Consider the following 19,633-nt stretch of genomic DNA (forward strand, 5'->3'; position numbering starts at 1 on the left):
GACTATAAATACACAACCTCTCTTATTGTCATGTGTGGAGCTGGTATGAATCAAAATTAAACTCCACGTCAGTTATCAAGGTGATTCTGTATTTTCAGTCATGACTCCTTCGTATTAATCACAGTAAAATAATATAGAATACTTTATTTTTACTGTTATCTACCTCTCTAGATCATTTATGGATGATCTAGAGAGGAAGTATTTCGTGTTTACAAAATACTTCCTTTGCTCCAGGCAGATTTTCCTTCAGTAAAAAACTACAAAAAACACTTAAACACAATGATTTCATTTACAGTCATTTCTGAACTTTTACCTCATATCCTTTGTATACTCATTCAGTAGAAAATTTGTTGAGAAGAATGTTAATTGGTTGCACCAAGGAAATTTTAGACAAAATATTTGAAACAGCCTCCTAAAAGATGATACAGTTGAATCAATCTCTGTCTGAAATAGTTTTAACATATGCTACACATTATAAGGGCTGTTGTGTCAGACTGCATTAGTTTGTCCTCTGTGTATCAAATGTCATGTGATCCTCCGTAGTTTAAACTATGAAGATTGTTTATTCAAGTTTGACAACAAGGAATCTACTTTTTGTTGCAGTAACCTTCCAGGTTCATCTGCTTTTCCTCTATTACTTTATAGAGTTCAGATTTACTATATGAGAAGAATAAAACCTTTATTCCTTTTAATTTTTATTCACAATTAATGTCTTAAGATTTCTTAAAATTTTCACCATCTGTTATAAATTCGCTCTCTCTGCATGCTACTCTCAGGTGGACACTGCCAGTGAAGTAGAAGAGTTGGACGTTGACGTTGCCCCAGCACCTTTCACCGCCAGCAGAGCAGGAGCAAAACTTCAGGTTTTTATTGCAAGATACAGGTAAAGATTTACTTAATGCAATAGTTGACTCCCTACAGCAATAGTTTATGATGTAATAAAATTATTTCACTGCAAATTTACATTGCAATAGCTATTGTCCTTATGATGGCCCCAATGACAACCCTGAAGTGGAGCTGCCACTCACTGCTGGAGAATACATCTACGTGTATGGTGACATGGATGATGACGGTTTCTATGAAGGTACTTGTGGAGTATGATTTCTTTTTTTGTATCCCCAGCTTCATGTTTCTATCTGTACATGATGTTCACTATTTTATTCTGACTCTTTTCAGGAGAGCTGATGGATGGAAGAAGAGGGCTGGTCCCCTCTAACTTTGTGGAACGTGTATCAGACGATGATGTTATGAGCAGTCACCATCCAGAGACAGTGGATGTGTCCCATAATTCCCTGCTAGAAAGCAGCCTGCACAGTGCCAGCCACCAGCATCACCTCCACATGGGCGTCAGCGCCTCAGAAAGGACAGAGGCCTCTGCTGCCTCTGGCCCAGCCTCAGCCACCTCAGATTCAGCATCAGCCTTGGCTGTCCCAGCCCCCCTCACCAACGGCCTGGACTTGGATTTGGAGGAGGTGGGAGTGGACATTGTGCCTTACCCACGTAAGCTCACCCTCATCAAGCAGCTTGCCAAGAGTATCATCATCGGCTGGGACCCTCCGTTGGTGCCGGCTGGGTGGGGCAATGTGTGGAGCTATAATGTATATGTGGACCAGGAGCTGCGGCTCAATGTGCCCTTCGGCTCCCAGACCAAAGCGGTACTGGAGCGGCTAGACATAAACCTCAAGGCCTACCGTGTGTCAGTTCAAAGCCTGACAGAGAAGGGTCTCTCTGACCAGCTCCGCTGCAGCATGTTGGTCGGTCGGGATGTTTGTGTGGCGCCCACGCAGTTGCGTGTGGAGAGGGTCACTGCCACTTCTGCCAACCTGGCCTGGCTGCCCAGCAACAGTAACTATGTGCACATTGTGTCCTTGAATGAGGAGGAGTGTGAGCTGGTAAAGGCTGGCTGCTACTCGCTGTGCCTCAATAACCTCTTGCCCAGCCTGCAGTACACAGTCAAAGTGGAGGCACGGCCGCACCGCACACCATGGGAGTTACCTGTGGAGAGACGTGAACACAGAAGCGCTACTATCACCTTCACCACACTGATGGCAGGTCAGAAATCAGTATTTTATTTATCAGATGTTCTCTGAAGCTGCCATGCTAAGTACACTTAAGCATAGCCTGTGGATCATGAATTGGCAACACCAGTTTTTCTTCAACATGCAAAGTACTATTTGGTTCAGATGTTAGATCCAGATGAAAGGATCTGGACACCTTTTGAGTAAATTCCTATTACCAGTGTGTAAAATAAAACCCAAGGTACATTCTTACTTTGTCTGAACTTGTATCATCAACTTAAAATCTATTCTATTAACTTTTAGACTTGTGTATAAACTCTAGTGTTTGTGTGTGTGTAAGACAGAGACCCAAGTCATGTTCATAAGCTTAAAAAAAGCCTTTTTCCTTAAAAGAACAGTATTTCTAACTAATGCACATGCCTGTGGTCTTGGTTACTGACATTTTATATTGTCATATTGACAGTTATATCAGTGGCAGTCTGTAGACCACCCCTCTGTTAGCGAAGCGTCTTCAATGGTCTGCTGCTAATCCTGTAGAGCCATTCACATGATAGTTCTGCATGAATATGCAGCAGCTCTTTTTAGGATGTCTCAAGTTCAGCAGTGTTGATTCTCCCGCAACGACACTATCACATCAGTTTATTCATGGGAGACCATTTTAAGAACTGCTCTGAATTGCATATCCATTATTAAGCATTCAAAGCACTCTGGCACAGCGTGCTGCATTTAATTAAGGGAAGGTAGTCAGATACTATTCCCTGCCACAACTACTGATCAAATATTTGTACTGATGAAATTACTGAGACAAAGGAGGAGTTATACTGTTGTGAGTACTTTGCTTACCTTTAAATGCACTTTGCACATTTGTTTGATATGTTTTTTTCTCTGTGGAAAAGCATCGCATGTGAGTATTGTATGAGAGGAGAATGAAATGATCATAGGTAGTAATAAAAAGTAATAAGCTATCCGTGGTATCTTGACAGAGTCATTGATGTCGCTCCATGCTTTTAATCTTGAACTTTAATTTGATTTCAGTTTGTTGTACGTTTTTGCCATTCTGCTCCTCCAAAAGTATTGGAACACTGAGGCCAATTCCTTTATTTTGCTGTAGTCTGAAAACATTTGGGTTTGACATCGAACAGTGAATATGAGACAAGAGATCAACATTTAAGCTTTTATTTCCAGGTATTTACGTCTGATGCACAACTTAGACATTCTTCTTTTGTGATGCTTTTCCAGGCTTTCACCACAGCCTCTTTCAGTTGTTGTTTGTTTTGGAGGATTACTCGCTTCACTTTTCTCTTTAGCTGGTAAAATGCAAGTGTGGAAATTGACTTGGCAAGTCTAAAACCTTCCACTTCTTACCCCTAATGAACTCCTTTCTTGTTTTGGCAGTGTGTTTTGGGACATTCTGCACCATGAAGGTTCTCCCAATCAATTTGGTTTCATTTTTCTTTAAACCGGCAGACAAAATGTTTCTATAGACCATATATTGGCGTGGGCACATCCGTCCGTCCGTCCGTATGTCCGTCCATACGTACGTCCACATTTCATTTTCGGAGCATATCTCAGAAACTACTTGAGGGATTTCATTCATATTGCACCCAGGCCATCTCTATATAGTATAGATGTGCCTTTTGGGGTGCCTTACTATGACCTTGACCTGATTTTCAAGGTCATAGTGAGGCACTCCAAATATTTTTTGGTTTCCGGATCATATCTCCGAAACTAGTTGAGGGATTTCATTCATATTGCGCACACTAAGTCTGTTGGTAATGTAGATGTGCCTTTTGGGGTGCATGACCTTGACCTGATTTTCAAGGTCATAGTGAGGCACTAAGTTGGGTATTACATCTAGATGTAAATACCTGGAAATAAAAGCTGAAATGTTGATCTCTTGTCTCATATTCACTGTTTGATGTCAAATGCAAATGTTTACAACAAAAATGAAGGAACTGGCCTCACTTTTCCAATACTTCTGGAGGGGAGTGTAGAAGCTTCAGAGCTTTGAAATGCATAATTATATTCAATGTTATGAAAGATATGAGTTGTATTTCACTCAATGATCCTTCAAATTTGCTTAAGTTCCATGCCCTCATTCTGGGAACTCAGGTATATGGTTTCTAAGTTTCTTAATATCCCTTTAAACTGATCGATGCCAGCTTTCTTGGTAGAATCATATGTCTAACTTGATTAATATTACTCCTCCCAAGCAGTCTAGTTTCAGTATAAGCAATTCACTCAATATTATGCTAATATTTAAACATGTTTGTTTATATTTTTCTTGCCACTGGCTGTGGTGTGATGCTTTTAACTGCTGTAGGCCCCCCTGATGCTCCTCTGGACGTACAGCTAGAGCCTGGTCCCTCTCCAGGTATTGCTCTCATCAGCTGGCTGCCAGTCACTATAGATGCTGCAGGGACCTCCAATGGAGTCCGTGTCACTGGATACACTATATATGCTGACAAGAAAAAGGCAAGGATTTAAATTTAGTGATAAACTCTAAACTTTCTTTCAGTAAAGCAGAAATTGGCATGTATTTATCTGTCTTTGGCCTATGCTAAGATGATATTTAGTTATAATGTTTGCATTACACCTTATCGTTCTCTTATCCAAGGTGCTGGAGGTGTCTTCTCCTACTGCTGGCAGTGCCCTGCTGGGCCCCTCTCAGATCCAGTCCCTGCAGGCAGCTCAGGAGCTCACTGTTCGCACCATGTCTGCCCACGGGGAGTCCTGTGACTCCTTGCCAGTAAATGTGCCCTGCAAGCTGGCTGCCATCATGGCAGGCCCAGCTACCACCACCCCAGTTGTGCCACAGCTGACCTGCACCCCAGTAGGTCCCAGTATCCTGCCCCTATCGCCGTCCTATGGAAACTCTGCTGCCAAAGTCTCCATGCTGCCCAGTACATTGCCATCAGACACACACATTACTGGCCTCAAAGTGGAGGCTGCTGCCAACCCATGTAATGCTCTCCATTCCGAAGATCTTCTCTCATCTGCCTCATATGTGAAGGCCTGGGCCCACCCTTCATCTGCTGCTGCCTTGGCTGTGTGTGAGGCCACGTTACCAGTAGTCTCCATCATTACTCCAGTGGTAATCCCCACTCTGTGACCCTTCTATATATAAATGGCCAACTTTACATACTTAGGTATTACTTTCAGTCAGTTATATGGCTGGTGAATTCATTTTTGCTTCCCACTGTTGAATGAACACAATTGACCGCTCTGCACATAAAGTAAATCTTTAATTAAAATGCCTAGTTCCACTCTTTTCAAAGTATTTTTTTCTTAAATATGTCTGAGTTGCCCTAGTGAGGATAAAGCGGTGTATAGAGAATGGAATGTCTGAGTTGCTACACTACAGTAACTGAGTGGAAACTAGAGGCTTTTATATGCACAGCTGCTGAGCTTGTATCGAGTGTAACTTGCACACGATGAGGTAAAGCAACATTGGTAAATTGTAGTGTTTATTAGTAAGTAGTTGTTCAGCAAATGAGGAATTTTGAGTCCAATTTTATTTATATTTTGCCTCTAGGAGGTGCACTGAATTCTAGTGAAGAAGAACCTTATGTTGAATTCTATTTTGATGTAGATTTGTACATTAGGAGAACATAGTACAACATGGAAGTAGAGGCAGTACTCTGTTCAAATGTGGATGTGCAATAAAAATATTTTAATTATTTAATGTGATTATTAACTTAATATTGATGGAATTAATTGTAATTAGCATTTTGGCAATGATTGTGCAGCCCTAATTGGAGAGAGAGATGTGAGGCAAAATTCTGCATGAGTGAAAGTAGTAGGTGCATCCTGATGTTTTAAAAACAGTTGGAAGATAGTCAGTGTAGTTGGGAGGAATGATTTAACCCACTTATCAACACAGTCAACAGTTGGAGCTGTGGCACTGACTGTGACACAGTCTATTAAGGCTACTCTGGTACTTTAAAACCCTTAGGACCAGATTATCACGATTTGTATGTACAGTTATGGTTGCAAAAAGGAACTGCTAATTTTGCATAAATGCCAGTTTGTCAACATGTAAAAAAACACAGACTAAAAAAAACTCACATTGTTGTTGACAGCGAGCTGACTCCATGGCATCATGGGGGGGTGAGGTGGGGACACACATTTGTCTTAATTTGATCAGACTGTCGGACTTTGAACATCTTGTGCTCGAGAAAGTTGCTTTATTTAAACAGCATTTTTTGGACTATCTTCAGGTTCATGTGACCTCCCCCACCACCTCAGCACCTCAGCTGTCTCCAGTAGCAGCACCAGCACCTGAACAAGCACTAGTAATGGCAACAGCACCCATATTGGACCAGCACAGAGACACCGACAGCCCTGGAACAATACGTCCATTCCCGTCCATCACAGAGTTCATCGAGGACCCTAGTGCCAAGCTTGGGACCCCTGAGCGTGTCCCTTCCCCACCCAAAGCCCCAATCACAGACCTCCTTAACCCTCAGGACATTAACCTGCTGCGACCCCTCAGCAGTTCACCACTAGAGTCTGAGGTAGAGGAGGAGCGAGAGAATACCCGCCTGGTGTCCATCGAGGAGTTCTTGAGGCAGGATCACGAGCCGGCATACTGTATTAGGCTACAGGTCAGCCCTGATTTATTGGCACACTGGAAAAATTAATGTACTAGGTAGTTAGGTGTTCTCAGTGTCATTGCAATTCAAAGTCGTGTTGCAACTAATTTAACAGGGCTCATACTGCAGAGGTGTAGGTTATGTATAAAATACACATACTCTACACATAGCGTTGCTGATGTCTGTAAAAGAATTTAACCCTCTAAACCCCAAGCAGTGTCTGAGTGTTTTTGGCTCCTTTTCACATTTTTACTTAACTTAGAATCAGCCTGTGCACCATATTTGCAAGTGCCCACATAAGTAACCAATACTGAATAAAGGGGTGGCTCTGCATACTTGAAATATTTCTATCTTAATATTTTTACAACCTCTACAAATGAGGTATTATCTTACTCCTCTGTCTCGCTCACAAGATTTTTGTTGCATGACTGCCGGTCAGAACTGAATCAGTCATAGCTTCTCAGTTGTGAGGGGGACCTCCAATTTTTTTATTTATTTCCCGTATTTATTCATTTTACAGAATCTGGTGCAAATGGTTTATTTTTAGGAAATTTTTTAATAATTTTACTATCCTGAATGGAACTGCATTTTAACGCATGTAATTCAAGGATTGTCAAAACACTGAAAACCCCTTGTATTGTTTCTGCAGTTCCTGGCCCCAATAAATGGTGTAATTTTTATGATTTTTAAAGGCAGCATATTTAAAGAGTTAAAAATTGTTCAGCTATTTAATTACTAATTGACCTGAAAGAATGTCATTTAATGTTCTTTAGTTGGTTGAATGTGTCAGATTAAAAGGGCCAATGCCCCATGCATGAAATGTATGAAGAAGGCCATATGACACTTAATTATACACAAGTAATATAAGCATTTAAGTAAGTAGTTCTTCAGATTCAAATACATCTACATTTACTTTTTTAACAGATTTATTGCTTTACTCAGTGGTTATCGGCAGTGACCAATAAGATTTTAAAATGGTTCACATAGGACTCAGACTGTCACTGTATCTTTTCTCAGAGTTACGGCAGGGGCCTTGCGGAGCCTCCCACTGATTACCATGCAGACAACAGCCGCTCAGACCTGTCTGACATCCTAGAGGAGGAGGAGGAGGACCTTTACTCTGACCACCTTGGAGAGGCACCACCCAGAGGATACACAGTTGGAGCTAACAGGGTAAAGAAATGAGTGCATACTAGCGTACACTGCAACTACCACACACACACACACACACACACACACACACACACCAATCAGCGACAACATTATGACCACTGACAGGTGAAGTAAATAACATCAATCATCTTGTTTCTTTTGTTGTATTTTTGATTGTGATTCTTGTTCGTCTTTTCTTTGTCTTTCTTTTCTCTTTCCTTTGCATGGCTGGGTTGTTTTATCTCCACTGCCTTTGTTTTCACTGGACAATACAATGTTTCATCCCACCATCGCCAAATCTTCCTCACTTGCTTTGAATTGTGGCACTTGTAGTCATTCAAGTTGGAGCCACCAGACAGTGATGAGGAGGCTGTTGAAAAGATCCTAAAGTTACCTCTTCAGGTTCCCCAAAACAAGCAACTGTTCAGCATTCCTGAGGTGACAGAAGAGGAAGACAGCAGTCAGGAAGACCCCCTAACCCACCACCGCCAGCCTCGGCCAAGGCTCAGCCTTCTTCACCAAAGAGACCCAGAGCGCCTCCATCATGCCCCCCAGCATCATGCACATCACTCCAACCCACACATTCCCCCCCACCATCACCACTTCAACTGGGATACCAGGTCCCTAACCAAAGAGCCTTTACTCAGACATGGACCCTTGCAGGCCAAGCCTAAGACACAGCACAGGGTGCACTATGCAGACATGGTGGACACCATCAGTTTTCCTGATGAAGAGCTGAGTTTATATGAGGGTCCCACCAGCAGGCAGGTCTCAGCCCGCTGTCCTCCCCAGCTGACCCACAACAGCAAATCACTGCTTCGAGGTCTAGGGGACCGCCTTAGGAGGGAGGCCATGCTAAGGAGCCAGATGGCTGTCGCTGCGTTGACCAGCCCTGGTCATGGCCTTACCCCGCCAAGACCCTACCCAGTCAGCAAAACAGTACGAACTGTGAGGTCACCTATTAGTCGAGGGGTGGAGATCGATGTGGAGTACGGTACAGATGACAATGAAGAGCCCATGGAATACATCCCCGGGGAGGTGGTGGTGGAGCAGATGAGCTCTGAGTGGTGGGTGGAGGGCGCTCAAGTGGAGCACTGCAGACCTCCACACCGACGAGGTCCAAAAGCTGATCCACTGGTAAACATAACTGCAGGCCAGCTGCTGTGTTGTCCCAGCCCCTTCTTCTCCCCTGTCACTGTGTGGATTTACCCCTCTGAGTTAGTTAATGGATGTCACATAATTCCACCATTCAGTAGATGACAATTTATTTCCCAACCGTCATCGGTGGAGTGGACAGAGGGAGGTCAGGCAGCACATTTTATTGTTTAAGGCATGATTAATACAGTATATTATTAAGTAATAGTGTATTGGATGAGTTGTGAAAATGTGGCCAGAAAGTGGCTTAAAAATGCTTCAACGAGTTTGTCACTATCTGTTCTATTTGTGTCTTCCCTCTTTCTGACTACGCCACTTCCTGTTTTCCTTTTAATTTCTCCCGCACATTCTTTAAAACCACTCAACTCTTATCTTAATCTGGTCACAGCACTGCTTTGTCCTGCATTACCTTATAGCAGATGTGCTTTGATATTTGTGTGTCTGTCTGTTAATACCGCCACGATGCAAAGGATAAGCATGTATATGCTATAACTGTGGCATGTAAGAAACCCTAAAGTTTGATATATTCGTTCACATTAGCAGTTCAAAACTGAGCATAAATAATTAGATATTATTTTTTTCAAATGAAAAACTGCATTTAATGGTCAGTTTTATTCTCTGCCTGAGTGTTTCTTTGCTGAACATTTTTCTTATTGTCTTATTTCACTTTCTGCATTTTGAGCAGGAGCCCAGCCAGATCCCTCCAGCTGAGGCAGGTACATCGTGGGGAGGCCAGGCGGAGATTTCTTGTAAACCTGCAACATTGCAGTCCAGGCACCTCAAAGGTCAGAGGCTTTTACCTCTTTTGACGTTATGTTTCCTTTCTATCTCATTGCTTTCCCTTCTTCAACTAAAAGTTGCAGCAGTAATGTACGTGGCGATGCTGTGTTGGCAAGCCTTGCCTTCTCTCACATGAAGGTAGTCAGATTAGCACCTTGTGTAGGAAGGGAGGGGGGAGTCAGAGAGAAAGAGGTGCTGTAGCTGCAGTGGAGAAGTGGGAGAGAGCCTGCTAAGCTGAGAACCGGCTTAACCCAAAGTGGCTTGTCATGACAGGAGGAAGTGACAGACATTAAAATAGTAACCTCGATTAGCCAGCAAAGAAACAATCTCCAACTTCAATATACAAACCCCCACCATCATTCTTCCTGCCTCGACATTTCCCCAACCCCTTTCTTTTCATTTGTCAAGATGTCACAGATACTACGGTAAATTAATTTAGTAAACATGGCTTTTGTGGTGTATGTATAGATGCACAGTTGATTGAGCGCATAAACGCACAAGTGTACACGTGCATAGATAGAGGAAGGGAGCAGTGAGAAGTTCTGTTCTATCTACTAGAAAATCAGTGAGGATGTGAAAGTGTGCAAGTCGTTGCCCGTGACTCTTGCCACAGATGGGCTGATTCTCCCTAATGAGATAGAGAACACGTCTCTTGAGTGCAGCTTAAATGCTCACTACAGCTCTTCAATGTTGTCTCTCACCATCAAATAGGAAACAGTCACAGTGCTTTTAGCCACATTGATGTCATACTTCTTGTTTGCATGTTCTACACAGAGCTACAGAACAAATTCTTAGACTGCGTTGCATGATCTGTATCATGCAGTGTATTCAAAGCAATTCTGACAATATTATTTTTGATGTTAGGTTATGGCTGTGTTGTGAGTGAACATTCTCAGGTTTAGACTGCAGAGTGGGTCAAACACTGTTTCCGCTGTAGTGCAGTTGCAGATCATGAACGAGTGCACGTTTGTCAACGGCTCACACAGCTTAGGATCAGTGGTTTAGCTTGATTACCTCTTTTAAGGACAGGCCTGTGCCGGGCGTACACTGCTCATAGCAGCACTGCAGTTTGTGGGTGGTGGGGGAGGTGCAAGCTGGTTATACTATTTGCAGATTTCACTGCGAGCTAAGCATGGCTTCTCTACAAGCTCTGTTGGGTTGAAATAGTGATAGTCATTGTAATAATAATAATAAATTGTTTTTAAATAATATGAATGCAATTGCATGAAAACAACAGCAACTTATGTAAAATAATGAAAATTATTTTCTGCAAGAGTAGATTTTTCCATTTTATTTACTTTAAGAGACTTTTTACACATTAAGAAAATATGTTCAAGGTGTAATTTATTTATTACAGGGATCATAATGTAAGCAATACTCTTATGAAAGGAATAAATGTGTGAATTTAAGCCACCTAAGCACTGTAGACATTATTAATTATATCAACCCTGTGCCAAGTGTTTGTTCATATGGGCAGCTAATGTAATAGTGTGTTTGTATGTGTGTCTGCAGGTTGTGTTGAATCACCAAAGATGAAAGGAGACGGTGACATACGCATCTTTGTAGCCCTCTTTCCGTATGATCCTGCCAACATGTCACCCAATCCTGATGCTGCTGAGGAGGAGCTGCCCTTCAGTGAAGGACAGATCATCAAAGTACGGCTGCACGCTGCTGTCACTGACAACTATGCGTGTTTTCAATTCAAAGCATTTCTGATTAGTCCTGTTGTAGACATAGTGTTCAGTCTCTGGTTGCATCTTAGCATATTAGTACTATGCTTGTATGTTACATACACATACATATAATACAGCATAAAACTGATAACTGATAAAAACTGATACAACATAAAAAACAATATTATTAAATGTCAAATGATTCAAAATGGTATCACCTCTTAATATTTGCCTCATTCTTACGTTGAGCAGTTGAGTATTTCCTCCTGTGAACAATCACAAATTATAAAATGACATGTGAACACCAGAACCTTTTCGTTTTGAACTTGGTCTGTGTCCATGCTTTGCATGTCTGCATCATGGCTCCATGTGGAAAATAATTAATAGACGATTAGAAAATCTGAATGGGTGACATCTCAAGGATGGAGAAAGAGATAGAAATATCAGTAGCCAACCAAAATTGGCTACAATTTTAGCAGTAATCGGGAAGCAAAGAACAAGCCAATAATCAGAGCTGCAGTAGTCATCTTCCTGACATGACACCATAGACAGTATGCTACTGACACAATCTCAATATGAAAAACAGATGGGCAACTGCTTCAAACTTGGCAAAGGAGTTATCAGTGGAAATCAGAGTTTGTACAACAGCTAAGACAGTGTGACATTTTAGAACATCAACTTCTATGGTTGGCACCCAAGAAAAGTGTCCTTTGCTCCACTGTATAAAACAGCAAGACTTTGCTATAGAACAGGAAAAGATACCTGATCAGCACAATCTTTGGCCGGATGAGAACAATAAAAAATTGTTTGGCTCAAACAGGTTTCAGGCTGTTTCTTGTGAACCTGTTCAGGAGTACGACAGTGATACACTGCATAGTCCTGAGAGTGAAGCACGGAGAGGGGAGTGTAATGAAATTGGGCTGCATGAATGCCAAAGGTAATGGAGGGCTGACATTTATAGATGGAGCTATGATTGTCTGGGGATATACCAAAATACCACTGGCAAGATGACTCTCGGTCTGTAGAAGCTTGGCAGAAGAGGAATATTCCAACATAACAATCTAAAGTACTCTGAAAAAATCACACACACTTCTAAGAAGACCAAAATGGAAACTATGACTAGACTGAGTGTCACCTCAACTGAATTCTTTGTGAAGATGTATAGAATTGAAGATGGACACATTTAAAAGACTCAATCTGAATGTTAGTTTTTGATTTTACATAGAAGCAAGTAATCTGTTGTTCAATTTGAAAGTGATGCTATTAAGATGAAATGATACAATTTAGAATCATGTGGCTTTTAAGTGTTATTGCTCAGGGGTGTACTCACTTCTGTTTTAAAGCCATCACTTCACCAATTAGATGAAACTAGTGTTCTACAGGTGCAAAAGGCGCTATGTCTGAAAGTATCTGTTTTTTATTCACTTCATTCCGTTTCAATAGACATACTGTCATTTTCCTCTCCACAGGTCTATGGAGATAAAGACGCAGACGGGTTCTACCGAGGGGAGTCAGGTGGTCGTCTGGGCTATGTTCCATGCAACATGGTGTCAGAGATCCAGGTGGAGGATGAGGAGACCCGGCTACAGCTACTGCAGCAGGGTTTCTTATCCACAGCGGCCTCCATGGAGAAGATAGGTATGCAACACATTCAGTCAAAGTCCCCAATTCTGTGTTACTTACATTATGTTGAAAACAAGTACATTTTGACATCCTTTACTGTAAATTGGAATGTTTTACCCATATTGTCACCGCTGTTTATGTTTAAGTGGTAAGTGAAAATAGCAGCACAAGTGTTACAGAATCTCATGTTATGAATGGGAAATGCTTAAAAGACAAATAGATCGAGAACAATAGAAAAACAAGCTCCTTCTTAACTGTAACCTCTCTATCAGGAGAGATCAGACTGGGTTTCAGTTGACCTTTATTAAAATGGACCCAAAAAGTATTTCATTTGGCATCAGTTTTAATGTGTTATGTTCTTGTGCACTGTGTTGCTATTAAGGAAATTATAACCATCTACATATTCTTAGTAGCTGACTGAGTTTTCATGCAGGTATCTTGAAAAACTTTAAGTCAAAGTGTTTGTGGCAAATGCCAGCAAGCCACTCCAGAGTATCAAGCTAACACTTTGCTTCTGTTTCCTGCTTTCTACCCAGAGTGGTATTTGCAGATGGTTTAACCTTTTCACTTCCACTTGTCCTCACTACTGCCTCTGCTGCTCACTGGTTGTCATTTTTTAAATTGCCCTTCACTGGCTTTTCATTGTCTACTTCGTCTGATCTGCTTCTCTTAAAAATTACACCTGTGTTTCTTTTTGGTTTCATTTTTCTTTTCTTTTTATTATTATTTTTGGTTTTCCTTTCTAAAACTCCATTAAGGCACTCGCACACACGCACAGCTTCCACGTCGCCCTGTTCCACCGCCGAAACCGAGACGATCCAAGAAAGGTGTGTCTCGCTGCAGATTGCGGCTTCCCACCTCTCTCCTTTCTTCTCCTCTCTGGTTTGGATCTCTGTCTCTTTCACTTTAGGTTTTGCTCTTTCAGTTGCTGCTTCTCACCCAGCGAGCAGGGGGGATTTTAGGCCATCCACTGTAGTGATGTAGTGAGTCACCTTCCCAGCATTGTAGACAAGTGTTACCATTATGAATTGGTCATGTGAAGTAGTTTCAATTTCTATCATTAAAGCATCGTGTTGCACTTTCTTTCTTACTGCTTTAGGCTATTTAGACATCCTTCCACCGGTTTTGTGACTTTTATTTTGTCAGTAGCACGGGACACACAAATGTTAGAAGCCACATACATAAGGGGTGAGTCCTGTCATTGAATTTTCATGTAATACATTGCAGATACGGGAGCAGGATGTTGCTAATCGATTGATAATCTCAAACAATATTCTTTTCCCTGTGTCCTGCTCCTGTGTCACAAATGAATTACATGATCACCTAAAGGTCACTTGTTTAAACATTCATCCTTCTGATCTCCACCTGTGACTTTGTGTGTGATGATATAACTTCAGACAGGATTATTCTCAGACAGGGGCACCAGTTACTCTTTGATTGTGCTGATGCTCTTTTCCCCTCACTTCGTCTTTTCCAGTGGAGTCTGCAGCACTCTGGGAGGAGAGCGTAGACTCCTCCAGTCAAGGTTTGTTTTAGACCCTTTGACACTCCCTCCCTGCATCTGCATGATCAGACGAGCATCTCAGTGTGCACTGGAGCACAGCATGTGTCCATCTGCGATTTTATGAACTTACTGTCGTGTTGTCATGATAACAGTTGCTAACCTGAGGACTGTATTCTGGATGCTGATAACACAATTTCTCATTTTCATCCGTTATTATTAGGGCCTGTTTCATTTGATTATTTGCTGGCATATCTAAGAATCTGGTTTGGCTGTAGTCAACCACATAAAGCCTTCATTGATTGAAATAACACCTGCTGTTCAACCAATTGATTGGTTGCAGTGGGAAAACCTACATGATAATTCTACACACGTGGACAAAATTGTTGGTACCCCTCAGTTAAAGAAGGAAAAACCCACAATTCTCACTGAAATCACTTGAAACTCACAAAAGTAACAATAAATAAAAATTTATTGAAAATTAAATAATCAAAAACAGCCATCACTTTTGAATTGTTGATTAACATAATTATTTTAAAAAACAAACTAATGAAACAGGCCTGGACAAAAATGATGGTACCTCTATAAAAGATTGAAAACTATTTGACCAGAGTGACATGATTAACTCAGGTGTGTCATTTAATTGACATCACAGGTGTTTCCAAAGTCATAATCAGTCAGTCTGCCTATTTAAAGGGAGACAAGTAGTCACCCTGCTGTTTGGTGAAAAGGTGTGTACCACACTGAACATGGACAACAGAAAGCGAAGGAGAGAATTGTCCCAGGACATCCGAAAAAAAATTATAGACAAACATCTTAAAGGTAAAGGCTATAAGACCATCTCTAAACAGCTTGAAGTTCCTGTGACAACAGTGGCTCATATTATTCAGAAGTTCAAGACCCACGGGACAGTAGCCAACCTCCCTGGACGTGGCCGCAAGAGGAAAATTGATGACAAATTGAAGAGACGGATCGTTCGAATTGTATCCAAAGAGCCCAGAGCAACCTCCAAAGAAATTAAAGGTGAACTCCAAGGCCAAGGTACATCAGTGTCAGATCGCACCATTCGTCGTTGTTTGAGCCAAAGTGGACTTCATGGGAGACGACCAAGGAGGACACCACTGCTGAAAAAAACTCATAAAAAAGCCAGACTGGAATTTGCAAAAATGCATGTTGACAAGCCACAAAGCTTCTGGGAGAATGTCCTTTGGACAGATGAGACCAAACTGGAGCTTTTTGGTAAGGCACATCAACTCTATGTTCATAGACTCAAAAACCAAGCATACGAAGAAAAGAACACTGTCCCTACGGTGAAACATGGAGGAGGCTCAGTAATGTTTTGGGGCTGCTTTGCTGCATCTGGCACAGGGTGTCTTGAAAGTGTGCAAGGTACGATGAAATCTGAAGACTATCAAGGCATTCTGGAGAGAAATGTGCTGCCTAGTGTCAGAAAGCTTGGTCTCAGTCGCAGGTCATGGGTCTTCCAACAGGACAACGATCCAAAACACACAGCCAAAAACACCCAAGAATGGCTGAGAGAAAAGCGTTGGACTATTCTAAAGTGGCCTTCTATGAGCCCAGATCTGAATCCCATTGAACATATGTGGAAGGAGCTGAAACATGCCATTTGGAGAAGACACCCATCAAACCTGAGACAACTGGAGCTGTTTGCTCATGAGGAGTGGGCCAAAATACCTGTTGACAGCTGCAGAACGCTCATTGACAAATACAGAAATCGTTTAATTGCAGTGATTGCCTCAAAAGGTTGTGCAACAAAATATTAAGTTATGGGTACCATCATTTTTGTCCAGCCCTATTTCATTAGTTTGTTTTTTAAATAATTATGTTAATCAACAATTCAAAAGTGATGGCTGATTTTGATTATTTAATTTTCAATAAATTTTCATTTATTGTTACTTTTGTGAGTTTCAAGTGATTTCAGTGAGAATTGTGGGTTTTTCCTTCTTTAACTGAGGGGTACCAACAATTTTGTCCACGTGTGTAGATTAACTAAATCATTGGCACCTGATTATTTTATATGAAATGATAACAACAGACTTGAACCAGCTTGCACCTGCCCATATTCATACAATTTCTGAACATAGACTTATGTCAACTCATGATCCCAGTACAAGAACTACGAAGAATGTAAGATGGATGAGCTGCAATGTTAGTTGCTTCGTTGTGACATACAAACTACTGTTTGCAAAGTTTGCACTCAACTTTTAATCCATCTGTTTAAACAATATTCAGCCACACAGCGAGCTTCTTTGACATGCTTTTCGTGAAAGTTATAGTTATTCAGTAAGTCTTAAATAAGTTGGAATGAGCTGTGTTGATGGACAGTCTGTTCTTCCTTCCACCGAAAATATTGGATAGATCAAATTTTTCTTTCCTCCTTTTACATATAATCCCTATAATAGAATAACGTAGAACAGAATAATACTTTATTGATCCTTTGCAGGAAATTACTTTGTTACAGCAGCATGTAGCATGTAGCAGCAACCCACAAACCCTAAAGAACGCCAACAGTAGTGGTCATCAGTATGACCATATGCTTAGTATAAGTTAGAAAAAATTATAAAAGCTAAAACATATGCACAGCATATACATCATAAGTTCAAATATTAATGTGAATTGAAAAGCCCGATTGCAGCTGGTAGGAAGGACTTCCTGCTGTGCTCAGACCTGCACTGAGGGAAGATGAGTCTGTGGCTTAAAGTGCTCTGCCTAAACACCTCCAGATTGTGTAGTGGGTGAGAGGCATCGCTCATCATTCAGCATAGAGTTCAGTTTCCTGAGCATTCTCGCCCCAGCCACCTGTTGGACTGATTCCAGCTCAAACAGGTTGTGGAGCTCACCTTCTTGATCAGCTTATACAGCCTGTTTCTGTCCCTGGAGTGAGCCCCCTCCTCTAACACACAACCCCAAACAGCATCTTCATTGAAAAGGACAACCTAATGAATAAATGTCTTGCGAACTAAAGGTCTTCCCCCAGTTATAATTGTCAAGCAGTCCCTTTTCCCCACCTCCTCTTTTCATTTCACAGTTCAGATAACATCATTAAATCATCTAATAATTTCTGTTTGTCTCTATTTTTCTAACAGTATTGCAAAGAGTTACGTACATTCTTCATCCTATGACAATTGTTTGATCTGACTACTGTTTGAAACTGCAGCGCTGCTCAGACTGCTGTGACATTGTCATGGGAATAAATGTTACCTCTCACTGCTAATCTCCTGTTGTTTTTTATTTAGATTTCTAGTATATCTGACTGCAGTGGTGTGACTTTCCCTCAGCTTAGCATGACGCTGAGTGAGTCAGACTCATGCAGACAGGATGACCTGCATGCTGACAGGCTGATTGGAACTGCAGACGTTTTGCTCCTGTAATTTTCTGGATGTCTGACTGAACAGTTTCCCCTTTCTACTTGACCGACAGATCCCAGCCACACTGCTGCTGCTGCTGCACTTGTGGAGAACCCAGCCCCAGGAGCTCGCAGGATGGTCGCCATCTTTGATTACGATCCACGAGAGAGCTCCCCCAACACTGACATTGAGGTCAGAAATGCACATGCGCTTTTTTTTTCCTACTTTGTGTGCATTAAATGTTTGTTCATTATCTGCTATCTTTGTTGTGACTATCTTCAGGCTGAGCTGACCTTCAGTGCAGGAGACATCATACAAGTGATTGGTGACATGGATGAAGATGGCTTCTTCTACGTAAGTGTTTAAACGACTCTGGAATTCAAAATGGTCTGTTTTTGGCCACATTATAGTAATAAATGGCTTCACTTTCCTTCCAGAAAAATGTAACAAATTTGCACTACACACTATTACTCATTTCTAAATGAACATGAGAGAAACTGAAAATATAATCGTGTGGAGTAGAACATAGAAATAGACTGGTAATGATGGTGTGTAAGTTTTTATGGTTTTATAAGTATTACAAATTTATATATGTTAAGAATGTTAAAAATTACAGTTGCTTAATTTCTTTCTTTATTTAACTAGTGAAAGGCTTATTTAGTTTAAGAATCTATTTTACAAATTTGTCCTGGCCAAGAGGGACAGCCATAGACAGCCAGAGATATAGACACAAAACAAGTTCAAAAATAAGGTTGAAAAATGTATTACAATTGCAAAATATATGTCACAAGTAATGAATGATGATAACTCAGCAGACCAAGCCAAAGTGAGCTAGTTACAACACGTACATCTGAATGTGTCTGCTCACAAGTTGTTTAAACTTGAATTCTTTTTGTGAGATCAGTTATTTAACATTCAGGCCATTTTGTAACTGATTCCATGCTGAAGAGGACGGCGTATTTAAACGATGATTTCCCCAAGTCAGCACAGGTTCTGGGAATAAGTCCTAGGATTCACCACATTAGCTTCTCATATCGTCTGGTAGATATAGATCTGTAGAGAAAGCATTTCAGCAATTGCATCCTTCTTGTATTTTTCAGGGAGATTTGAATGGACACAGAGGGTTGGTCCCTTCCAACTTCCTGCAGGCTCTACCAGACGATGCTCCTGCAGAACTTCTCTCTGCCCACCCTGCACCAGAACCGAAGAAAGAATTAACGGTAGCTTAGCGTTTCTGTCTCTTTCGCGTACACAGCTGAATATGGAGCTGTAGACAGCTTCCTGGCCACAGTTTGTTGCTCTATGTGTCATTATTCTAAGTAACTGACATCAAAAAGATCTTTTTAACTTTATTTTTTTCGTCAATTATAACTATTTCCATTGTCTGGTTGCTGTGTTTTTTCTGTTATGTTTCTTTAATTCTGCCCTGTCACATTTCTTCTGTCCACTGTTTCCTGCATGGCCTTTTGCAGAAGCAAAAACGAACTGTACACTTTGAGACTTGATCGTAAGTGTTTTTAGATGATCAGTGCTCCCCCGTTCACTGCCTGTTTATAATGCCTTCCATCCACCTTTAGCTGTAGTTCACACTGCTCCTCTGCAGAGGAACCTGCACCTACTCAACCACAGAATTAGCTCAGACCTCCTTCCTTAGTATCCTCTTATCACTGTTTTCTATTTTAAACATTAGTTCCACTTCAGTAAATACTGACTGTAGACAGTATAAAGATAGAACCCTGTTACCAAGTTTTGCATATTGTTGAATGAA

General features: G+C 41.3%; 1 protein-coding gene across 18 annotated transcripts in view; it reads left to right on the forward strand.

The window, feature by feature from the left end:
* LOC110967859 (peripheral-type benzodiazepine receptor-associated protein 1) overlaps positions 1–19,633 on the forward strand; it is a 78,833-nt gene that overhangs the window by 55,467 nt on the left and 3,733 nt on the right. For 10 of the 18 annotated variants that reach the window (XM_051937085.1, XM_022217583.2, XM_022217585.2 and 7 more), the window contains 17 exons: positions 777–883; positions 975–1,084; positions 1,177–2,052; positions 4,104–4,130; positions 4,342–4,493; positions 4,636–5,112; positions 6,239–6,625; positions 7,631–7,786; positions 8,099–8,902; positions 9,606–9,705; positions 11,213–11,355; positions 12,843–13,011; positions 13,755–13,823; positions 14,474–14,521; positions 17,939–18,057; positions 18,148–18,219; positions 18,966–19,085. In XM_051937085.1, the coding sequence (XP_051793045.1) occupies positions 777–883; positions 975–1,084; positions 1,177–2,052; positions 4,104–4,130; positions 4,342–4,493; positions 4,636–5,112; positions 6,239–6,625; positions 7,631–7,786; positions 8,099–8,902; positions 9,606–9,705; positions 11,213–11,355; positions 12,843–13,011; positions 13,755–13,823; positions 14,474–14,521; positions 17,939–18,057; positions 18,148–18,219; positions 18,966–19,085 (3,936 nt within the window). Of the gene's footprint in view, positions 1–776; positions 884–974; positions 1,085–1,176; positions 2,053–4,103; positions 4,131–4,341; positions 4,494–4,635; positions 5,113–6,238; positions 6,626–7,630; positions 7,787–8,098; positions 8,903–9,605; positions 9,706–11,212; positions 11,356–12,842; positions 13,012–13,754; positions 13,824–14,473; positions 14,522–17,938; positions 18,058–18,147; positions 18,220–18,965; positions 19,086–19,337; positions 19,373–19,633 lie in introns of all 18 variants that reach the window. The other 8 variants (XM_022217586.2, XM_051937080.1, XM_051937082.1 and 5 more) reach the window with 6 other exon arrangements.

Source organism: Acanthochromis polyacanthus, chromosome 17 (assembly GCF_021347895.1).
Source record: "Acanthochromis polyacanthus isolate Apoly-LR-REF ecotype Palm Island chromosome 17, KAUST_Apoly_ChrSc, whole genome shotgun sequence".
NCBI lineage: Eukaryota > Metazoa > Chordata > Actinopteri > Pomacentridae > Acanthochromis > Acanthochromis polyacanthus.